Here is a 24445-nt window from a genome sequence, read left to right as displayed (position 1 = left end):
GGAAGTTTCAGCCAAGATAGTGGTGTAGGTAGAAATGCTTCATTTCCTCATACAACCCAAAGAAGGGTAACAACCAATCTAAAAACAATAAACAACCAGAAGTGCCAGAAAATCAAACTGCATGAAATTCTGACAACCAAGGAGCTAAAAACAACATTCACCGAGACCAGTAGGTGGGCAGCCGAGTGGAAAGGATGTGGGAGGCAATTTGGGCCAAGCAGGGTTGGCTGAACAGGAAACTAAAGACTCAAAGATAGCTGTAAACTATTGCAAGGGTTGCCACAGTGGGAGAAACTCCCAGTCTCACATGAGAGATGGAGAGTTCGATAGAAAGTGGGGCTAGAGCAGAGCAAGTGAAAAGAATTGTTCCATCTCTGACCCCTCCCCTACAGACAGCACCACAACGCAGCAAAGAGGGTTGACCTACCCAGGTGAATACCTATGGCCCTGCCTCCTTACAACATATCAGGTGCACCAAGACAAAGAAATATGGCCCAAATGAAAGAACAAATCAAAACACCAGAAAAAGAGCTAAGTGACAAGGAGATAGCCAACCTATCAAATGCACAGTTCAAAACACTGATTATCAGGACACTCATAGAACTGATTAGCTCAGTTGCAAAATGAAGGAACAAATTAAGGCTACCCAAAGTGAAATAAAGGAAAATATACAGGGAACCAATAGTCAAGGGAAGGAAACCAGGACTCAACTCAACAATTTGGAACAAAAGGAAGGAATAAACATCCAATTGGAACAGAATGAAGGAATAAGAATTTTAAAAAAATGAGGAGAGGCTTAGGAAACTCTGGGACAACTTTAAATGTTCTAGTATCAAGATTATAGGGGTGCCAGGAAAAGAAGAACAAGAGCAGGAAGTTGAAAACATATTTGAACAAATAATGAAGGAAAACTTCCCCAATCTGGCAAAGGAAATAGACTGCCAGGAAGTCCAGGAAGCCCAGAGAGTCCCCAAAAATTTGGACCCAAAGAAGAACACACCAAGACACATCATCATTAAACTACTCAAGATTAAAGATGAGGAGAGAATCTTAAAAGCAGCAAGAGAAAAGGAGACAGTTACCTACAAAGGAGTTCCCATAAGACGATCAGCTGATCTCTCAAAAGAAATCTTAAAGGCAAGAAGGGGCTGGAAAGACGTATTCCAAGTCATGAAAGGCAAGGACCTACATCCAAGATTACTCTATGCAGCAAAGCTATCATTTAGAATGGAAGGGCAGATAAAGTGCTTCCTAGATAAGGCCAAGTTAAAGGAGTCCACCATCACCAAGCCCTTATTATATGAAATGTTAAAGGGACTTATCTAACAAATAGAAGATCAAAAACTATGAATAGTAAAATGACAGCAAATCCATGACTATCAACAACTGAACCTAAAAATGAAAACAAAAATTAAGCAAACAACTAGAAAAGTAACGGAATCACAGATATGGAGATCACATGGAGGGTTTTCAGTGGAGAGGTGGAGAGGAGAATGGGGTCAAAAGTACAAGGAATCAGAAGCATAATTGGTAGGCATAAAATAAATGGGGAGGGGTTAAGAATGGTATAGCAAACAGAGAAGTCAAAGAACTTATATGTACAACCCACAGATATGAACTAAGGTGGCAGGGCGCAGAAAGATGGAGGGTTGGGATATACAGGGCAGAGGGGAGATAAAGGGGGAAAAATTGGGAAACCTGTAATAACATAATTAATAAAATATACTTTAAAAATAAAATAAAATAAATATTAAAAAAGAGAGAGTTCATATGTGAGTGTGTGTCATTGTGTATACAGACATTATGTGTACAATACATATTTTTTTCTAGCTCTGATCCCTGAAAGGTCATAGTTGTAATAATGCCTTTGAGTGCTCAGATCCTGGTTTCTAAATATTATTCTTTACTAAATGCAATGAGAATTCCTTAAAGAAAATGGCTGACTCCAAGACCTGGGTAGGTTAAGTATAATGCAAAATTAATGGAATGTCTCATGCCAGAAAGTAAGGAAATACTCAAAAAATATGGGAACATATTGAAAAGACATAGGAATCAGCTTGAAGGGCACCCACTGGCTAAGTCTGGAACATTTGAACAGCAAATAAGTATAAATAGTAATGGGTTATAATCCATTGAGTAAAATGGGAACCCACATCCGTAAACAAACAAACAAAAAAACAAGTGAGCACATGGGAGAAGAGAAGGCTCTACCTTATAGGTGAAAGTCAACTAATGAACACAGAAGGATGGATTCAGAAAAAAAATCACAGTTTGGCAGCCACACAGTAATCATTAGGTCAGGGAAGAACCATCAGTGGACTGCAGAACTGGAGAGTGAACATTTGATGAAGAACAGGATATCTAAATAGTCTCAAACTGTCTCCCCATAAAATACTTAGTAGTAAATATGAAATACAAATCTGTCAGGTAGATCTTAACCAAGTAACAAAAGTTAACATTGCCACTATCAGAACAAGTCAACATGGCATGCTCCCAACCATTACTTCTCTGGTATCTTTGCCCAAAAACCATAACTTGAATCTGATCATGAAGAAACATCAGACTTCCATTCTTCAAAAATGATGAGACCTTGAAAAGAACCAATAGACTAAGAAATTGTTCCAAATTAGAGGAGACTAAAAAGTTATGATATCTAAATGTAGCTTGAAATCCTTAATAAGATCCTAATTTTATGAAAGACATTATTAGTAAGTACAACCAGTGTTTCTGGAATAGGGTGTGTGGATTGAAGAGAAATGCTGTACCCCTTGATGATTGTACTATAGTTATGTAACAAAGCATCTCTCCTGCTGGTGTTAGAAATATACTGTGAAATAGTAAGGAGCAACTGGCAAATGGCTTAGGAAAAATGTATAAGAGAGAGTGAGAAGAGAGAGAGGAATAAGATAAGGCAAATGTGATAAATTGTTAGAGTGTTACGGGTTGGGAAATGTGGGTGAAGGCTATAGAAGAGCTCTTTATACTCTTATAAGCATAGTAAATTTGAAATTAGTTTAAAATAAAAGGCTGAAAACTCATTAAGATCTTTAAACATTTTCTACATATTCGAAGAGTAGTATTTTTATTAAATACATTGCTTCAGCCACAGGACCTTCTGAAAGGCATAATGCCTGATCATAAACTAGGGGTCAAGCAAACATAGATTAAGTCTGGAGCCCCAGACTTACTTATCTTTCTGGAACTCCAGTTTACTTATCTGTAAATTGGAGATGATAATATCTACCTCTCTCAAGGATTTCTGTGAAGTTCAAATAACTTAAATGAAGCATGATGTTAAGTTTTCCTGCTCTCTCCTTGAGAAAACACTTGTGCTGTAGGATTTCTTTAACAGTGCCAGTATTGGAGTCTTCTAGGATGTGGAAATAGCCCCATTCTATAGAATTAACATAGGCCATTCATTGAAATATGATTCTACCTAAAGACAGATGCTTCATTAACTACCAGATTCAGCTCTTCTCTACCTTTTATGGCCAAATGGAAACTCTGCCCCTCTGAGATTTTGAAATCTAGTTTCAATTTGGGAAGGTATATTAAAGAAAACTTCAACAATTTTCCCACCAAGGCACATATTGAATACAATCATTTGTCTGGCACCTATAAAAAAAATGAACAGTGCTGGCTGGTGGGGCTAAGTGGACTGAGTGCTGGCCTGCGAGCTGAAAGGTTGCCAGATCAATACCCAGTCAGGGCAGGTGCTGGGGCTGTGGGCCAGGTCCCCATTGGGGGCACTCAAGAGGCAACCAATTGATGTATCTCTTGCACACTGGTGTTTCTCTCCCTCTCTATGTCCCTTCCTTCCCCTCTCTTTAAAAATAAAAATATAAAATCTTTTAAGCAATATAAGAAAATACCTATTTTTTTAAAAAAAGGACAAAGTTCTTTCAATCAGAGGTGCTTGTGCAAGGGATTCCAACTGCCCTGGGCCTTCTGTGCCACACATACTTCTGGGGTCAACAGGCAGCCATTCTACAAACACTGCCAGCACAGCACATAGCATGCACAGCCAGAAGGACAGCAATGAGCACACAGTGTAACAAAGAAAGAGTCTGCCATTACAGGACACAGATGGGTAATAAGCTAAAGCACATCACACACTTTGGCAAAAGATAGAGCTATTTCTAGTTGCACTATGAATAAGAATGTGCTGAGGTGTATGACCTTCCAGACAAGCTCAGGTTTGTATTCTCAGGCTCCACATCTTATCAACAGTGACTTACCATTGCAATTAACTTCACTCTCGATCCTGCTTTGTTCTTTTTTTTTTTTTAAAGATTTTATTTATTTACTTTCAGAGCGAGGGGAAGGAAGGGAGAGAGAAGGTGAGAAACATTGATATTAGAAAGAAACATCAATTGGTTGCCTCTTGCTTGTGCCCCAAGCAGGGACTGGCGCACAACCCAGGCATGTACCCTGACCAGAATTGAACCAGTAACCTTTTGCTTTGTAGGACAATGCTCAACTAACTGAGCCAGACCAGTCAGGGCCTGACTTGTCCTTGATTTCACTTGCCCTCCTATCTTAACCTTCCCTTTTATGGCTTTGAATCTGGAAAGCAAGAAGAGCCTTAAACACTGTCCCTTGTCTAGCTTTTGCCTGGCCTGTGAGATGGAAGATGCTGGAGGCTCAGAGCAGAACTGAGGTCTGCAAAGTCTCAAAAGCAGCTAAAAACAGCTGCACATGCCTCAGAATTTAGATGAAAAATTCTACAAGGGTGGCTGATTTAACTTCCACAAAAATGTTATGGTTTTTCACTAAAGCTAGACAGAGGTTAATTAGAATTGCAAAAACGATAAAAATTTGTCCACTTCATTTCTAATAAGGAGAAAAATAGACACATTTATGAATCTTCTGAGGAAAAACAAATGATTGTGAAACCCTGTCAGACACTGCCTAAATCTGTCAAGCTCAGTAACACAGGAAATAGTATTTGAAGCAACCAACTAATATGGATTTAAACAAGCTTCTCCTAAGTTTCTAGGTGGTCACATGTAGGTAGCACAGACTAATCAATGCATACACCCAAATGGTGACCATGGCCAAGGAGCAAATCTCATGCAATGAAAGAAACAAAAAGTAAAAGCCACAAAAATACTAACTAGGACTCCAGCGCAAACCCTTCATCTCACTGCTAAAGAGCTGGGAGAATAAGACCTGTGGACAAAAAAGGAGGGGCAGGGCTCTGCAATAAAATTCACCAAAAGTAACTTCTCAGGGTGATCTGATCACAAATTCCTAACTGGGCCGGTCTTGGTGGGGGTAGTCACTCCCCAGGCACATAATTTCTTTAGTAAAAGTTTATTTTTGCTTTAAGCAAGTCCTGTGCATTGTTTCTGTGCCTCTAGGTTAACACACCTTTAAAATTCCTCTTTGCTAGACACCTTAACTACCCTGAGAGATCATATAATCTTATTGATTATCCTGTAATCCAGTCCTTGCCTTGATTTCTCCCACTTTCATGTAATCTTCTTTCCGTTCCTACCTTAAATCCAGATGCATAAAAGAAATTGCACGCCAGCTATCTGTTTGTTCTCTTCCCTTTTTTTTTCAAGAAACATGATTCTCATTGCTGCTCAGATTTTGAAATCTACTCCAAGTGTCAGTTTAAAGGAAAAAAAGAAAAAGAAATTGCAGGTCATCATTCTCCAGAGCATTTGATATCTTGCTTCCCAGCAATTGTCATCAGTTTGCTCAAATAAACTCATAAAAATCCTCTACAGGTTTAAACATTTCTTATGTTGACTGGATATAAGTTAATGATAGTCAATGTGGTTTTATTGAAAAAGAGGGAATTGTAGCCATTTGAGTCTTAAAATGAGGATGACTTACAGTTTGCATAAAATGACAGAAAAGGGGTCAAAATATAGTAAACATTTTAGGGCAATATCTCACCTAAAATAAAGGGTTGCTTTATTTTAAAAAAGATTTTATATATTCATTTCTAGAGAGAGAAAGAGAGGAAGGGAGGAAGAAAAACATCAATGTGTGGGAGAAACATCCATTGGTTGCCTCTCCCATGCTCCCAGGGCCCATAACCTAGGCATGTGCCCTTACTGGGAATCGAACCAGTGACCTTTTGGTTGGCAGGCCAGCACTCAACCTACTGAGTTACAGCAGCCAGCATGGGTTGCTTTATTTATCTTTTTGAATGAGGCTTAGCTAATGGTTTAGAAGATTTGGAAGATAGAAACCTAAATTAACATTTTGGCCATGCAGTGTGTCCTTAATTCAATGTTGGATGATTTCATGTCTTAATCCTCTAAAAGGTACTTAATCTTCTCCTAAGAAGATATACCAAAGACCAACAAGCACATGAAAGGTTATTCAACATCATTGTTCTTTAGTGAAATGCAAATCAAAATCATAGTGATATGTTATTTCACACCCACTAGAGTGGCTTGAGTAAAAAGACAGGCAATATCAAGTGTTGGTGAGGGTAAGGAGTCCATGGACTGCTGGAGGAAATGTAACATGGTGCATTCACTTTGGAAACCAGCTTGGCACTTCCTTAAAATGTTAAACATAGAAAAATCATATGAACCAGCAATTTTACTCTTGGGATCTATCCAGAAGAAATGAAAATGTGTCCTTACAAAGATTTGTTTGGGAATGTTCATTGCAGCATTATTCATAATGGCCAAAAAGTGGAAACAACCCAAGTATCTATCAAGGAATGGATGGCTAAAGAAAATGTTTATCCACATAATAGAATAGTAGTCATCCACATAAAGGAGTCATGTACTGATTCATGCTACAATGCTGGTGAACCTCAAAAATATTACACTAATTGGAAGGAGTAAATGTGAAAAAACATATATGATTCAGTTTATATGAAATGTCCAGAAAGGGCAAATCCATACAGAAAAGCAAGGGTTGGGTATAGAAATGTAAAGTAGCTATAAATGAACATGAGGTTTCTTTGGAGGTGATAAAAATATTCTAGATTGGGATCTTAGTTCCATGACTGTAAATATAATAAAAATCATTGAATTGTACACTTGAAATGGGAAAATTTGGTGAATTTTAGAATGTATGAATGATATATCTGAATTATATACCTTGGGTTTTTTGATATGTAAATAATAAATCTATTAACTTAGGGGGGTAAAAAGGTAATTCATCCAGTGTTGGACACTGTTAAGGATTCATGATGATGATGGCTTACATGACACCACTAGGGCCTCAAAAAGCAGCTGGTAATTGTCTGTTGTAAGTTATCAGTGACTTGGACAGTAGAAAACATCCAGATTTGCATGAAAGCAACACCCTATTTTTTTATACTAGCAAACATAAGGTGTATCAAATTCAATCTGAAGCCAAGCAGAGTGTTGGTTGAGGTTTCAGAAGTTATAAAGCTTATGAGACCACCCAGGCTTCCGCATTCTGTCAGTCCCCACAGATGCCCAAATTGCAGACCCTAACAAGAACATAAGGACTATCTATGAGGTAAAAACAGAGCTCTTGGGGCATGGAGAACAAAGGTCAATTTTGCCTGGGCAAGGGGGGCTGACCCAACAACATGGTGAGGGGGTTCTCAAATATAATCAGGATTTCTCCAGGCAAAGAAGGGCCTATGGGGAAAACTAGCATAAAAAGGTCTGTTTGGAGCTTAGCAATTATGCAGGGAATTCAAGTTTTAGGTAAATAAAGCACTTTAACTACATTTTTTGGATATCATCAATCAAAGCCTCCCATGGCTAAAGCGACTCTGGCAAATTTCAATAACCATTGACTACTTTTTTAGACCTGAACTAAAACATATAATTTCAATAAAGAGGTTATACAGACCTTATAGCAACCAGAAAACTAATAACTCTCACAGGCCAACACCAAAGTATTTTCTAATGCATTCAGCAGAGGTGGCAAAGGATGTCTGCCCTTTAGAAAAGTAGGGGTCTTGTAGACAGTGTAAAAGCTGAACCAGAACTGAGAAGGAAGAAAATTAATTTTCAGCAAAGTTGCAGCAGAATTTTCTTCATTTATAGAAAATATTGTATTAGATAAGCAGAGTAATGATCTTTTCTCTCCCATTCATGTGCTCCTCATTCAACATTATATTAGAACCCCACAGAATGATGAGGCTAGGCAAATGTCTAGCTCACATTCTCACCATCAGAGAGTACATGCAGTGGGGGAGAAGCAGAGATGCAGGGACCAAGATCCACACAAACAGTTAAGATTCAATGGAGGAGAGATTAAAAATGGAAGGAGACAGTCACAGACAGTAGATCCCTGGAAATCTCAAACTGGCTGCCTAAGGTCAAACAGGGTCAACATCTGACATTACCAGAAGCAAATCCAGAAAGAAAAAAACAGGGCACCTGCACAACAGCACACAAGACATGGTGGGCAGATTGACCTTCAATCAACCAACTAAAGGGAAGGACCCACCAAAGAATGAGCCAACAGCAATCAAAACCCAACTACATCCAGAGAGCCAACATAAACAGCATAAAGGGAATCCCAAGAGCATCAAGTTCAGGAGATGAAGAGGACTGCACCACTGAATTTCACAGGTCTCCTACCATGGAAGTTCAGCACCACAAACTCAGGGAGCCAAATAGACCAATTGAAAAAGCAGAAGCAAAGAAGAAGAGCCTTGCAAATAATGGAAAAACAAAGAAATAATGCCTAATCAAAAGGAAAGGATGAGTCCTTAGAAAGAGTGCTAAATGAAATAGAAGCAAGACAACTATCAGATATTCAGGTCAAAACAATGGTTATAAGGAAGCTCAATGATATCAGTGAGAATTATCAAAAACTATACAGAAGCTATAATGAACTCACTGCAAAATATATTAGCATGAAAAAGGACATAGAAACTATCAACAGCAGCCAAGAGGAAATGAAAATATAATTTCTGAATTGAAGAACACAGTAGAAGAAATCCAAAGCAGACTAGATGAAGCATAGGATCAAATTAGTGAGGTAGAGGACAAGGTAGAAAAAAGTTCCCCAAAAAAGCAAGAAAAGGAAAAAAGATTAAAAAAGAATGAGGAGTCCTAAGGGAACTGAAGGACATCATGAAATGTAATAATATCTGTATAATAAGGATACCAGAAGGAGAAGAAGAGGACCAAAGGATAAAAAACCTGTTTGAAAAAGTAATGATGGAAAATTTCCCTAATTTGATGAGAGAAAAAGTCACACAAATCCAGGAAGCACAGAGGGTCCCAATCAAGAGGAACCCAAAAGAGGCCCACTTCAAGACACATCATAATTAACATGGCGAAATTCAAAGACAAAGAATCCTAAAGACAGCAAAGGAAAAACAAGAACAAACATACAAGGAGCCCTGATATGGCTAGCAGCTGACTTCTCAACAGAAACACTGCAGCCAGAAGGGAATGGCAAGAAGTATTCCAAGTAATGAAAAGCAAAGGCTTACAACCAAGTCTACTTTACCCTGCAAGGTTCTTAATTAAAATGGAATTCAAAATAAAGGTTCCCAGACAAAAGAAGGCTAAAAGAATATACCTCCACCAAACCAGCACTGCAAGATATGCTAAAAGGACTGCTTTAAGAAGATAAAGAAAAAGAGTGAGAGAGAGAGGGACACAGGCACAAAGGGAATAAAATGGCAATGAATAAGTACCTAACAATAATAACCTTAAATGTAAATGGATTAAATGTTCCAATCAAAAGACACAGGGTAGCTGAATGGATAAGAAAACATGGCCCACATATATGCTGCCTACAAAAGACCCACCTCAGAACAAAAGACTTATGCAGACTGAAAGGCAATGGTTGGAAACAAATATTCCAAGCAAATGGGCAGGAAAGAAAAGATGGGGTAGCAACACTTATATCTGACAAACTAGACTTCAAAGAAAGGCCATAAAAAGAGACCCAAAAGGACACTTCATAATACTCAAGGGAAAAATCCATCAAGAAACATATATGGACCCAACATATGGGCACCCAAATATATAAAGAAATTCTAGGAGGACTTTAAAAAAGATATAGACAGCAACACAATTACAGTAGGGGATTTTAACACCCCCTGTCAAGAATGGATAGATCTTCCAAACAAAATATCAACAAGGATATTGTGGCATTGAACAATGTCCTAGATGAAATGGACTTAGCTGTATATATAGAACCTTTCATCCCAAAGAAGCAAAATACACATTCTTTTCAAATGAACATAGAACATTTTCAAAGACAGACCACATGATAGGACACGAAATAAGCTTCAAAAAATTCAAGAAAATGTAAATCATATCAAGCATTTCCTCGGACCACAAGGGCTTGAATCTAGAAACCAACCTCAAGGAAAAAACCCCAAAACATTCAAACTCATGGAGATTGAATAGCATGCTATTAAACAATGAATGGGTTAATAATGAGATCAAAGAAGTAATCAAAAAGTTTCTGGGAAGAAGTGAAAATTAACATGCAATAGTCCAAAACCTGTAGGACACAGTAAAGGTAGTCCTGAAAGGGAAGTTTATAGCAATACAAGCCTACCTAAAAAAGACAGAAACATTTCAAATAAACAACCTAACCCTACATTTACAAGACCTGGAGAAACAACAACAAACAGCCCAGAACGAGTAGTAGGAAGGAAATAATCAAGATCAGAGCAGAATTAAATGACATAGAAACTAAAAGAACAATTCAAAAGATTGATAAATTCAGGAGCTGGTTCTTTGGAAAGATCAACAAAATCAACAAGCCTTTAACCAGACTCATCAAGAAAAAAAAATCGGAGAGGACTCAAATAAACACAGTCAGAAATGAAAGAGGAAAGATTACAACTGATACCACAGAAATACAAAAGACAGTAAGAAATTCCTACAAACAACTATATGCCAAAAGTATGAAAACCTGGGTGAAATGGACAAATTTCTAGAAAAATATAATCTTTCAGAACTGAATGAAGAAGAATCACAAAGCCTAGACACATCAATAACAGCTGGTGACATCAAAGCAGTAATAAAAAAAATCCTGGCACACAAAAGCCCTAGATGGGATGGTTTCACAGGAGAATATTACAAAACATTCAAGGAAGAGCTAACCCTTATCCTTCACAGACTACTTCAAAAACTCCAAGAAGAGGAAAGACTTCCAAACTCTTCATAAGGCTAGCATCATCCCAATCCCAAAATCAGATAAAGACATAACAAAGAAAGAAAACTATAGGCTAATATCACTGATGAACATATATGTTAAAATCCTCAACCAAATATTGACAAACTGCATCCAGAAGTACATTAAAAAGATCATACCTCATGATCAAGTGGAATTCATCCCAGGGATGCAAGGATAGTACAATATTTGCAAATCAATAAACGTAATACATCACATAAACAAAAGGAAGGACCAAGATCACATGATCATATCAATAGATGCAGAAAAAGCATTTGATAAGGTACAGCACCCATTTCTGATAAAAAAGCTCAGCAAAGTGGGAGTAGAGGGAGCATTCCTCAACATATTACAGGCCATATACAAGAAACCTACAGCCAACATCACACTCAATGGGCATAAACTAAAATCTTTCCCACTACGATAAGGAACAAGACAAGGATGTCTGCTTTCATCACTTCTTTTCAACATGGTATTGGAAGTCCTAGCCAGAGGGATCAGACAAGAAAAAGAAATAAAAGGCATCCAAATTAGAAAGGAGGAAACAAAACTGTCATTGTTTTCAGATGACATGATAGTGTTCACAGAAAATCCCCATAGCCACCACCAAGAAACTACTCAACCTAATAAGTGAATTTGGCAAAATGGTGGGATACAAAGTCAATATTCAGAAATTGAAGGCACTTTTGTATACCAACAATGAAATATCAGAAACAGAAATCAGGGGAAAAAAATCCCATCTGCTGTAGCAACAAGAAAAATAAAATACCTAGGAATAAACCTAACCAAGGAAATAAAAGACCTGTGCTCAGAAAACTATGTAACTCTGAAGAAAGAAATTAGGGAAGACACAAACAAATGGAAGCATGTATTGTGTTCATGGATTGGAAGAATGAACATCATCAAAATGGCCATACTACCCAAAGCAAGTTATAGATTCAATGCAATCCCTATTAAAGTACCCATGACACATTTCACAGATATAGAACAAACATTTCACAAATTTATATGGAACCATAAATGACCCTGAATCACTGCAGCAATTTTGAGAAAGAAGAACAAAGCAGAAGGGATCACAATACCTGATATCAAACTGTAACACGAGGCCACTGGAATCAAAACAGCCTGGCACTGGCATAAAAACAGACACATAGACCAATGGAACAGAACAAAGAGCCCAGAAATAAACCCAAGCCTCTACGGTCAATTAATATTTGACAAAGGGGGAAGAAACATAAAATGAAGTAAAAATAGCCTCTTCAACAAATGGTGTTGGAAGATCTGAACAGCTACATGCAAAAAAAATGAAACTCGATCACCAACTTACACCATACACAAAAATAAATTCAAGGTGGATAAAAGACTTAAATATGTCATAACACTATAACAGTCCTAGAGGAAAACATTAGCAGGAAAATCTCAGACATCCCACGCAGCAATATCTTCACTGATATGTCCCCTAGAACAAAGGACATAAAGGAAAGAATAAATGAATGGAACTTCATCAGAATAAAATGCTTCTACATGGCTAAAGAAAATATCAGCAAAATAAAAAGGGAACCAACCACATGGGAAAACATATTTGCCAATGATACCTCGGACAAGGGTTCAATCAATCTCCAAGATATATAAAGAACTCACATGACTCCACTCCAGGAAGACAAAAAGTCCAATTAAAAAGTGAGCAAAGGACCTTTTCTCCAAGGAGGACATACAGAGGGCCCAGGGGCATATGAAAGGCTCCTCAGCATCACTAGCTATCACAGAGATGCAAATTAAAACCACAATGAGATACCACTTCACACTGGTCAGAATGACCATCATAAACAAATCAGCAAAGAATGAGTGCTGACAAGGCTTTGGAGAAAAGAGAACCCTAGTACACTGTTGGTGGGAATGCAGACTGGTGCAGCCACTGCAGAAAACAATATGGAATTTCCTCAGAAAACTAAAAATGAATCTGCCTTTTGACCCAGCAATTTCACTCCTGGGGCTATACTCTAAGAACCCTGAAACAGCAATTCAAAAGAACCTATGCACCCTCAATGTTCAGCAGCACAATTTACAATAGCCAAGTGCTGGAAGCAGCACAGGTGCCCATCAGTAAATGAGTGAATCAAAAAACTGGTGCATTTACACAATGGAATACTATGCAGCAGAAAGAAAGAAGGAGCTCCTACCCTTCTCAACAGCATGGATGGAACTGCAAATGCTAAGTGAATAAGCCGGGGGGTGAAAGACAAATACCACATGATCTCACCTATAAGTGGAACCTAATCAACAAAACAAACAAGCAAACAACATGTAACCAGAGATATTGAAATAAAGAAGAAACTGACAGTAACCAGAAGGGAAGGGGGAGGGTAATAACGGAAAGAAGGGAAAGAGTCATCAAGGAACATGTATAAAGGACACATGGACAAAGTCAAAGGAAAGAACGATTAGAGGTAGGAGGTGGGGGAAGGTGGGAGGTGGGAGGTGGGGTGGGTAGGGTGGCAGAAAGTGGTGGCAGGAAATTGGAGACAACTGTACTTGAACAACAATTTTAAAAAAAGATGCAATGGAAGAGATGCTGTTACCCAAGTAGGAGTAAAGTGTGGACGAGAGTGGCTGCTTCTCTGGGAAGGAAAAGGGGCAGGGAAGGCTTCTCTGAGGAATTGACATTTCCAGTGGATCTTGAGAAATTACTAGAATGAGCAGCAAGAATAAAGAGCATTTCACAAAAAGGGGACAACATGAGCAAGGATGGGAGACCATTTGTTTTCAGACCAGTCTACAAGTGACAGTGAGGCTTTCAGCTAGTCCAAAAATACTGCTTTTTAATAAGAGGAAAGAGAAACCAACTACTTAAAACTCTGTATGTGTCACATTGCTAAGTAAAGCTACAGCTCAGGGATATCCTGTGTGGGTCACGTACCTTATTCTAGCAAACAAACTATTTTTGCAACTTCAAAGCCACATGTTCAAGGGTTTGTGTGTGCGTGTGTGTGTGTGTGTGTGTGTGTGTGTGTGTGTGTATTTTGGTTTAACACACAAGTTTCAAATTAGTAACATTAAAACCTCAAAACTTATCTAAGAAGCTAGTCAGTTCCTCCTCTGAACATTTAAGGAGTTCCTTCAATGTACCAGGTACTATTTGTATACTCCAATCCTTCTACCAGTCTGACAAGGAGATAGTTTATCCTCAAGATATTATTGGAGAATCTGGCTGAGACATTTGGCATCTTGCCCAAAGTTACACAGATGTATGTAGCAGAGCCAGGGCTGTCTGGTGTTAAATCCCATCAGTAATTGAGAGCACCCATCTACTCTACAGTGTAATCACATCTTTAGATCATTTGTTCAACATACTGTACAATCTGCAAAAGTCTGAAATGCACCCTGCTTGATGACCACTGACTTCAGTCCAGTTGGACCTAACCCTTATTTTTATATCCCATGACAACTCTGCAACTGCCAGACTGTACCTCCTGACCCCTCCACCTCTCCCGCTCAGCCCCACTTCCCCACATCCAGCAACCACCAATCTGCTGTCTGTATCCAGACTCTGTTTCTGTTTTGATTGTTTATTTATTTTTTATTTTAGATTCCACACATACATGAAATCCCATGGCATTTGTCTTTCTCTGTCTGACATATTTCACTCAGCACAATACTGTCTAGGTCCATCCATGTTGTTGCAAATGGTAATATTTAATTCTTTTTATGGCCAAGTAATATTCTATTCTATGTATGTACCACCTCTTGTTTGGCCAATAAACTGTTGATGGGTACTTGGGTTGCTTCCATATCTGGGCTATTGTAAATATCACTGCAATGAACATAGGGATGCATATATCTTTTCAAATCAGAGCTTTGAAATTTTGGGGGTAAATACCTAGAAGTCAAATTACTGGGTCATAAGTTAGTTCTATTTTTAATTTTTTGAGGAACTTGTTTTCTACAGTGGCTGCACCATTTTGCAATCCCACCAACAGTGCATGAGGGTTCCCTTTTCTCCATATCCTTGCCAACAAGAAATATTGTTCTTAATAACATTAATAATACTTTCATCAACTAATTCAATTAATTAAATGGAATAATTTAATTAATTAAATTAATTAAATGATTAACTATATGTTAATTTATTCATCTTCATATTAATATTAAAACAGGGTCACTGCTCTGATTATTCCTCAGAAATTCCAGGAGATGGTATAATTAACAAAGCAAACATGTCCATGTGCATCATCATTACTATGCAAACTATTTTTGATGATAATATATGTCGATATTTAAGAAATATTGGGAATTGCCCTGAGTGGTTTCAGGAGCTGTAACCCTCCCATGGCTAAAGCTGAGTGAGAGACCTTGGGACCATAAGCCACTAAGGAGACAAAGCTTATTTCCCTGGCAGGGGCCTCTGCTCCTTTTACTTCACCCTGCCTGGCTCCCAATGCTTGATTGGTTAGCCAATGACAGGTAATATTCATCAAGGGAGGGATGACCTAAGACAGGCATGATTATGGGGGCCCCCAGGGAAGGACTTGGGGGACTACAGAAAAAGGGGGTGATGGACCCTCACCCCTCAGCTTTGACATAGCCTGAGTCCTGATTCTGTCTGCAAGAAGTCCCTTAATCTCTTGGCTGCCTTACTTTTCCTGCTTGAAACAATGCCTTAAGCCTGAAACAATGCTGGAGGTGGTGCTGCCCTGTTCTAGAAAGGGTAGGTTCCCTAGGGTGATCAGGCCTAAGAAAGAATGCATAAAATCATATGAAGCCTACTTTGCTAATACCCTCAATTTAAATAATAAGGGACCAATCAGGAAGTGAGTTTGTTCCCCAAAGTTTTATGGCCCTTTAGCTATCTAATCCTGACTCAGAATAAGCCCTCAGAGTTCTTTGAATGTTATCTATTGTTTAATCATTTCTGCCTGACAATGATTGATGAGCTTTATTCCTGTGCAAATTGAACCCAATAAAAGTCTGTCAAGGCAAGGGTCAGGGCGCTCTCCTCTTGAGAAAGTGGCCAAGGCACCCCAAGGTTTTTTCTCCTCTTGAGAGAGAAGCCACGCTGTCCCTTTTCCTCCACTGGACTCAGTAGTCCGTGTGAATTTGTCTCATATCTCATCCATAATGTCAAGGACCCCACGAGCCGGCATCCACATCAAAGAAGCATATAAACCAACTAAACTACATTTTAGGGCAATTTCTGATTTGTAAAAATTGTAATCTTTTTTAAAACTCAAAAAAATATCGAAATCTCCAATGGTCTTCTTTTCTGCTGAGTCACCTTATTACTAAGAAATTAAGCTCATTCTTCCCTACAAGATATTGAATTTCTAAGTGCCCTGCGTCCTATCAGGGGTTTAACTTCCAAGACAACACGGGTAGGAATTATCCTCTTGAGAGAAAAGAAACCAGGAAAAAAATAGTCTAAGTTAGCTGAGGAAGGAAAAAGAGGAAAGTATGGATATAGTATGAGCCTTAGAATGCCCAAAGAACAAAGCCAGTGACCAGTGAAGAAGGGCTGTCAAAAGTATAGCAAAGATGAGATCATCCATGAGTTAATCTCCAGCCATTTCTTCTGGACAAGCTGTAAAACTGCTGCCTTGATAATGTACCAGTATAAAAGGTAATGTTTGTCATGCCATTTATCACCTTCTCAAGTGACTATATTTCCTTGGTAAGAACTCACAGGTATCCCAACTCACCAATTACTTTTCCTGAGTTGACAAAAATCAGTATTTCTAGCAGATATAAAATGGAAATTGTTCAAGCTAATAGTAAATCTTACCCTCTAATTTTTTCTCCCCTGAAAGTCTACCCACATACTTAGTGATCTTGGAAGCTTTGTGAGGAGGTGTTTGAGGAACATAAATTCCCTCTTCATATTAAGAACCCAGTCAAATCACTGGGGCCCTGAGTATGAGTTCTCAGCACCACATTGATTCAGATCTATCTTCCCTGCCTCCTGCAGTCACTTCTCTCAAGATTTCAGCACTCGGCACCTCAGTTTGTATTTTTACAGATATAGGGACTACAGCCTGTCTCAAATAACAACAAAAGGTCAGGCCAGTATGGACTCTATAGCAAATGGAAATTCAACAAGTTTCTCCTACCAAGGGCACAAGAATACCAGCAGAGCTTGTCCAGAGGCTGGCTCCTAGGGGAGAAAATTAGAAGCAGGTAGAGTCTGGTTCCAGACCCAAGATCTCCACTACTGTTCTTTTCTTTAATCCTTCCCCTTCAGGCACCTTGAAATTCCTCTTTCCTCCTATCTGCAACCAAACCTGCTCTTAGGAAAGAAGGCTGTTTTCATAATTATTCACATTTTAATAAGAATTTGAAAGAAACTCCTACAGAATCATATTAAAAATATTCCATTGTAGCAAGTGAAGCAGAAATCATTGGTTGTTTTTTATTTATTTTATTTTTAGAGAGAAAAGAAGGAGGGGGCGGGAGAGAGAAACACTGATTTGCTGTTCCATGTATTTATGCATTCCTTGGTTGATCTTGTGTGTCCCCTGACCAGGGATTGAACCAGCAGTATTGGTGTATTGGGACAATGCTCCAACCAACTGAGCTACCTCGCCAGGACCATTGGTCAGTTTTTATTATTTATTTATTTACTTTTAACATATTTTAAGAGAGAGAGAGAAAAAAAAAACATCAATTTGGTGTTCCACTTAATTTACATACTCATTGGTTGCTTCTTGTCTGTGTCCTGACTAGAGATCAAACCCAATACTTTGGCATATTGGGACAACTCTCCAACCAGTTGATCTACCTGGCCAGGGCCATTGGTCAGTTTTTTAATCTTTAAATCCAAGAGATACAGATAAATGAAACAAAGCCACTGAAAGTCCCTATCACAGGCAAAAACCAGAAAAGCACATGATCAATAACTCAGGAGGAAAGTAGCAGTAGAACCTTAGGCCTATAGGTCAATCTTCTCTCTAACTGGACATCATCCGGGGCTGTGTCAGAGGATAAACTAAAAGGTTGCCACTTTGCTTCAGACTGGATTAGGGAAAGGAAGTGGGAGAAGTTGGGAAGGCAATGGGGGAAAACATGGGTGGGGTGAAGAAAGGAGGACAGCTAGTAAAATTCACTGGCTGTCCTCTTTAAAGCCATACATGAAGTCCCTTTCTGTAACATGCTTGTCCTCATGGGAAACTTTGCTGGAGTAGACCACACAGGAATTCTTATCTTTTGAAAGGCTTCCTGAGGACCTGCCACTTTTTAAGAGACTTACTGTGTGTAGGTGGCCATATTTTGTTTTGCACTTTATTTTTTAAAGATTTTACTTATTTACTCTTAGAGACAGGGGAAGGGAGGGAGAAAGAGAAGGAGAGAACATCAATGTCTGAGAAAAATATCAATTGGTTGCCTCTCATCCGCACCCCTACAGGGGACCAGTACTGCAACCCAGGCATGTGCCCTGACCAGGAATCCAACCAGTGACCTTTCACTTTGCAGGATGAAGCCCAACCAACTGAGCTACATTGGCTGATTTGCACTTTAAAGCACATGATTCTGCCACCCTGGCCACAGCTACAGGAACAACATGGAGCCTAAATGAAAGACAGTTATCTACAGAGAGGTCAGCAGCAGCCTATGAAATGACAGGAATACTCATTGCACAGTGACTACATGACCCAAAGTAAGACTGTCTGAAGGGGGTACAGAAAGGAATGGCTGTGAGCAGAGTAGCACAAAATCTGGCAACACAGGGGAAAATGTAGAAAAGTAGAAGCCACAGAACTGTGGGCCAATAAGTACGTGGAAGCCCTGAGGCAGGAGCAGAAATTTCAAAGAAGGAAAAATCAGCAGAGATGAAGATGCTGAGCCATGAGCCTGGCTGGCTTCTCAGTCTGCTGGGACAGCACATCTGCTGCCTGAACTTTCTGACCAGAGCAGGGAGGACTCATGGCCCACCTGCCCTGTTTCCTGTCCATTACAATAGTCACCAGCTATGAGTACAAATGTGATTTTATACTGAGTTAAATAAAATACATTATTTAAATTAATTTTGCCTACTTACCTTTGTTTCTTTTAATGTAGCTACTAGAACATCTAAAATTACATTATGTGGCTGACATTATATTTCTATTGAGTGGTACTGTTCTAGGTCCTCGTGAGGCCATTTCATTATGAGGTGCTTTTTCCCCCCTGACCTGTTGCTGCTTTGGGAATCCTAATTAGCCCCCAATCATTGCAGTTGATTAGAACAATCTTTAAAATGGCCAAAAGCAAACAACTCAAACATCAACTAGAAGGGCCCTCAAAAGAGAAAGGACCCAGATTTCCACACAGCAGGATAACAGTTAAATAAGATGGCCACCTACACTCTGGCCACCCCAGGTCCTGCAAGAGTCAGCTGCACTAGTGATGGGCCACAGCCTCCAGCAAGTACCCTTCATATACGTTTTGAAATAGAGCAGTGCATTTATTTTCCATTGCTCTGCTGAACTGTAACTGCTAAAGAGAGGTATAAAAATCCAGTTCCAATAGATAAATAATGTTGATAAGTTGGGTGTTACTCTTAAGTTTTGTTCAGTAAACTAGTTTCATTCAGGGTCATGGATACTCAGAGTCAAAGAGACTCACAATCCATTTTGTCCAACACTAGAGAAATGAGTTTCTTTCACAGCCTTTCTCCAGTTTCTTCTTCCACATATTCCTTGGGCTTGCTTGTTCAGCACTGAGCAAGCTATCCCTTCTAATTCTAGGTGCATGGGTTCTTTCTTCTCCTATCACTGACCCTAGACTATTCTTCTTTCAAAACTAGAGTTGGTTTAATTTCTTGTTCACCAGCAAATCTTTATGTGAAAGCAGTGATATCACTTCAAACCTTTTTCAGATTAAATATCCTTTTTGTTTGTTATTGATAATTTTAAAAAATAGAGTTTGGCTTTTTGTCCTTCCTGGCTGCTCTCTTTAGAACCTGCTTTGTAAATGTCTCCCCTTAAAGTATGGCTCCCAGACCTGTATCTATCAGATGTGGTCCAAGCAACACAGGAAAGAGAACTGAGGCTTTTACTTTCCTTATTCTGTATGCTACTATTCCACATGAACAGCTGTATGGTTAAACCTTCCCCACCTCCTTTCCTGAGCTCTGATTTCTTCTATCACTGTGGCTTTACCCCTCCCAGATTTAAAAGAAAATGAAAACATTAACTCAAAATGATATCTGCACCCCATGTTCACTGCAGCATTATTTAAAACAGCCAATATAGGGAGACTACCTATATGTCCATTGCTGGATGAATAGATAAAAGATGTGGTGTCTATATATACTGGAATATTATTCAGCCATAAAAAAGAATTATTGCCATTTACAATAACATGGATTGACATTGAGGGTATTATGTTACATGATGTAAGTTAGAGAAAAACAAATACCATATGATCACACTTATATGTGGAATCTGGGAGTGAATAAAAAGAAGCAAAACTTAACTCATAGATACAGAGAACATATTAGTGGTTGCCAGTGCAGGGGTGAAGAGGTGGGGTGTTATATAGCAAGGGTGGGTGGGAGAAATGGGTGAAGATGGTCAAAAGATACAAACTTCCAGTTTTAAATAAATAAATCCTGGGGATGTAAGGTACAGTCTTGGTGACTAGTTAATAAGACTATCTTGTATATCTAAAACTTGCTAAGAGAATCGTTCTTAAAAGTTTTATTTTTAAATTTACTGATTTTAAAGAGAGAGGAATGGGGAGACAAACATCGATTTGTCATCCACTTATTCATGCAGTGGTTGATTGATTCTTGTATGTGTCCTAACCAGGAATCTAACCAGGAATCACCCATTTCTCCCACCCACCCTTGCTATATAACACCCCACCTCTTCACTCCCGCGCTGGCAACCACTAATATGTTCTCTGTATCTCTGCATAACCTTGTGTATGGGGGCTGACACTCCAACCAACTGAGCTACCTAGCCAGGGCAGTTCTTTTTTTTTAAGGTTTTTATTTATTTTAGATAAATGGAGGGAGAAAGAGAGGGAAAGAAACATGAATGTGAGAGAGACACATCAATCAGTATCCTGTCCAGGGACAGAAACAGCAACCCAGGCACTTACCTTGACCAGGAATTGAACCAGCAACCTTTCGATTTGTAGGACGACACCCACCAACTGAGCCACACAGGTCAGGGCAGCCAAGGCAGTTCTTAAAGGTTCTTATCACAAGACAAAAAAATTCTAAACCTGTATGGTGATGCATGTTAACTAGATTTACTGTGGTGATCATTCTGTAATGTGTACAAATATCAAATCATTATGTTGTACACTTGAAATTAATATAATGTTATGTCAAAAGAAAGAAAAGAAAGGAAAGAAAGAAAGAAGGAAGGAGGAAAGAAGGAAGGAAGGAAGGAAGGAAGGAAGGAAGGAAGGAAGGAAGGAAGGAAGGAAGGAAGGAAGGAAGGAAGGAAAAAGGAAGAGAAACTCTCGTTTTCCAATGGTTGGGGAAGGAAAGCATTGTGAGACTAAAGCTTTGTATACTAATATCTAAAACTAACAGCTATAATGAATGGTTCATTGCCCTGGCTGTTCCTGAGAGTCTCCCAGAGACTGATCAAATACAGAAGGCTAATTCACCTAGGAAGTCAGGCCCCCTGGGAAACGGGGCCTGGCCTCGTGTATTTTTAAAAGCTCCAGTTGATTATAGCATGCATCCAGGGTTAAATCATTAATCTCAAGAAACCATAAACCTGATCCTCATATTGATTCAAGTTACTTTTCCCTTGAATTGTGACTGAATTTTTATTTTAAATGGAACTAGCCAAACTGAACTGGTTCACTGTGAACAACTTGAGATCATTCAAATCAGTTGAAACTTGCGCCAAAGGGGAAAAAAGAGTTAATTTAGTAACAACTGAGACCTAATTGAAAATCAAGTTAAAAAGAACATGAGGCTTAGGAAACCTGGTTTATAATTGGCATGTTCACTAACTAGCTGGGTAATTTGAGCACATCATGTAACCACACTGAAGTTCTTTTTCTATAAAATGATGGTACTGGTCTAGAAATCTTTAAGGTGCTCTGAATTCTGTTTTAATTTCAGGAAAGAATTTGCAAATGAACAATTTAAAGTTGCACCCTGTTCTATTTTGAAAGGATCTGAATTTAGCCATAGGAGCTTCAATGGGGGCAAAAATATAATTAAAATGTCCAAATTGCCATTCAAACTTAATTTATAATATTTATTCCTGATTATGAGTGCCATCACACTTAAAGGAGGACTGGGTTTCATCTCGTTTGCATAGCCAGTGTTCCCTCAGTCCCCTGCCATTTCTCAAGGTGGCAGCACACATTTGAAGTGGGTATCTGGGTACAGAAAGGCAGCCTGGGATATCAGCAAAATGAAGCCAGACAGTAGAGCTCTGCCACTGCCCTGCTAATCAGTATGCCTTGTTTCCTCATCTGTAAAATGGGCATGAGTTATCTCAACATGCTCTGTGAGCAGAGCTGCTATCAATTTTTTTAACTTTAAAAGTCTTTGAAATATTAAAATTTTCTGTATTTTAAGCATTTTATTCAATATTGAACATGCAATGTGTGTTCATAAAAACAAAAGTTAAGAGACATACTTACCAGGAATCCTATTGAGCGTCACCCAGAAATGTTCATCAGGACTATACGTGTCCTTGGACCAGGACAGTAAGTCAAGTGCTTGCTGGTCTTGGAGGACAAAGTTAGCGAATTCCCTTGTGAGGGCCACATAGGCAGTGCCAAAGTAGATGGTCATGTTGTGAGGAGGCGAAGTTTTCAATTTTGTTGTTTTAAGCACATAGGAATTTTTTTTGTGTAATATTTCTTGGTGGACATATTTAGTCCGGCCAATAGCATGATTGGGAGGCAGCACCCCAGGGGTAATGTTTTTCCCTTTAAATCCTTTCAGATACTGAACTATTTCCTTGTTGGTTTTCAGGGGGAAATCTTGCCCACAGGTGTTGATGGCGTACTTCCATGGGATCTCCGAGGCCACAAGATCTTTGATGCAGTTCAGGTCAGCCTGGAGCCTGGAAATCCCACCATAGACAACTGGCTCCATCTTGGAAGCCAGAAAAGCATTTGGGAAGCAGTTCAGTAATTGCTCCACTGCATCTTTAAATTCAACTGTCGCCTTTTCATCCACATGAACGCAGTAGACATTCTGTGGCATGTAAATAGCTCTGAAGAGTCTCTCAAATGTGCCAAAGTCTTTGTGGATGGTGACTGTGTAAGCCAAAGGAAAGCCAGACTCTTCTTTGGACAGTGTTTCTGTTATATAGTGACTTTGAGTCATGTATTCAAAACAGGCAGATTCACCAAGGGTAGTTTTCAATGCATTCTCTGTTGAGTAAAAGACCTTCCCCTTGAAAATCTGATGACAGGTTTCTGTTAAGAGTGAAGCATTGGAAAGAGATGCCCTCAGAAAATGTTTCTTATCCCATAATTTGTTATTGTAAACAACTACAAAAATCAGGGCAGTGATAAGAGACACACTAAAAAGACAGTGCTTCCAGGAGCCCATTATCCAAAACCAGGAAATCAGTAAAATGTCTCTTGAGATCTGATCAGAGTGGAGATATAGTTAACTTACATTTTCTCCAGAATCCACAATCATCCTTGTGGTACATGCAAAAGGCTGTTTTCATTCCCTTCCAGTTGACCATTTTTGTCTTTTTTCTTTCTTCCTTCCCTCCTCATTTACTGCTGTGTTGCATTTCCAAGTTTCTTTGACACATTTCTGAAGTAATTTCTTTGGAGTTGCTTTGCTCAGTCTCCCACTAAACTGCAACCTGTTACTACACAAAAATAAGTTCCATCAGGGAGGTTGTGATTCTAATGTGTCCACCTATCCCCACAGTAAAATCGTTAAGGGGTGAGGTGACCATTCTGCAAATCATGACTGAGAGATTTCAAACCTAGCCTCTTCTCTTGGCCAAAGGTTGTCAACTCTGTCAGCTCCCCAACTTCCTGTTAATCATTGTGCTCAGCTGACTGAGTTTGTTTGCTTAAACAGCACTGCCAAGTTAAAAGCGTCAGTTCTAAGCATGTGAACACAGCCTGGAGAGATATTCTGTCAATAAATATTTAGTACTTAAAAATAAAATGCTTAACCCTGTCTTTTTCCACACAACCCCTGCCCCTGCCCTGCCCCCATCTCCATATTGGCTGGGTATGCTATAAAGCAAAGCATATGAATGGCTGTTGAGCCAAATTCTTTCCAGGACTTAATTTTCTCTGCTGTTAGATAAGGTCTTTTACAACACACACCTAACATACTCCACAAAGTGACTGGGGCACTCTGATGAATAAAGACTATTTTTTTAAAAAAAGCCAAAAAATTAACAGT

The 24445-nt window shown here is 39.0% G+C and overlaps 1 protein-coding gene across 1 annotated transcript in view; it reads right to left on the bottom strand.

Moving 5' to 3' along the window:
* The window catches only part of LOC123820762 (N-acetyllactosaminide beta-1,6-N-acetylglucosaminyl-transferase), a 108738-nt gene extending 84707 nt beyond the window's left edge, over window positions 1-24031 (bottom strand). The window contains exon 1 of the mRNA XM_045841696.1: window positions 22699-24031. Coding sequence (XP_045697652.1) covers window positions 22699-23620 — 922 coding nt within the window. The 5' untranslated portion in view covers window positions 23621-24031. The remainder of the gene's footprint in view (window positions 1-22698) is intronic.
* Between the last annotated feature and the right edge of the window lie 414 nt (window positions 24032-24445).

Source organism: Phyllostomus hastatus, unplaced genomic scaffold, assembly GCF_019186645.2.
Source record: "Phyllostomus hastatus isolate PE091 unplaced genomic scaffold, TTU_PhHast_1.1 phas_contig_37, whole genome shotgun sequence".
NCBI classification, from domain to species: domain Eukaryota; kingdom Metazoa; phylum Chordata; class Mammalia; order Chiroptera; family Phyllostomidae; genus Phyllostomus; species Phyllostomus hastatus.
Note: the sequence above shows the minus strand (reverse complement) of the source record. Positions and strands in the feature narration are given on the sequence as shown.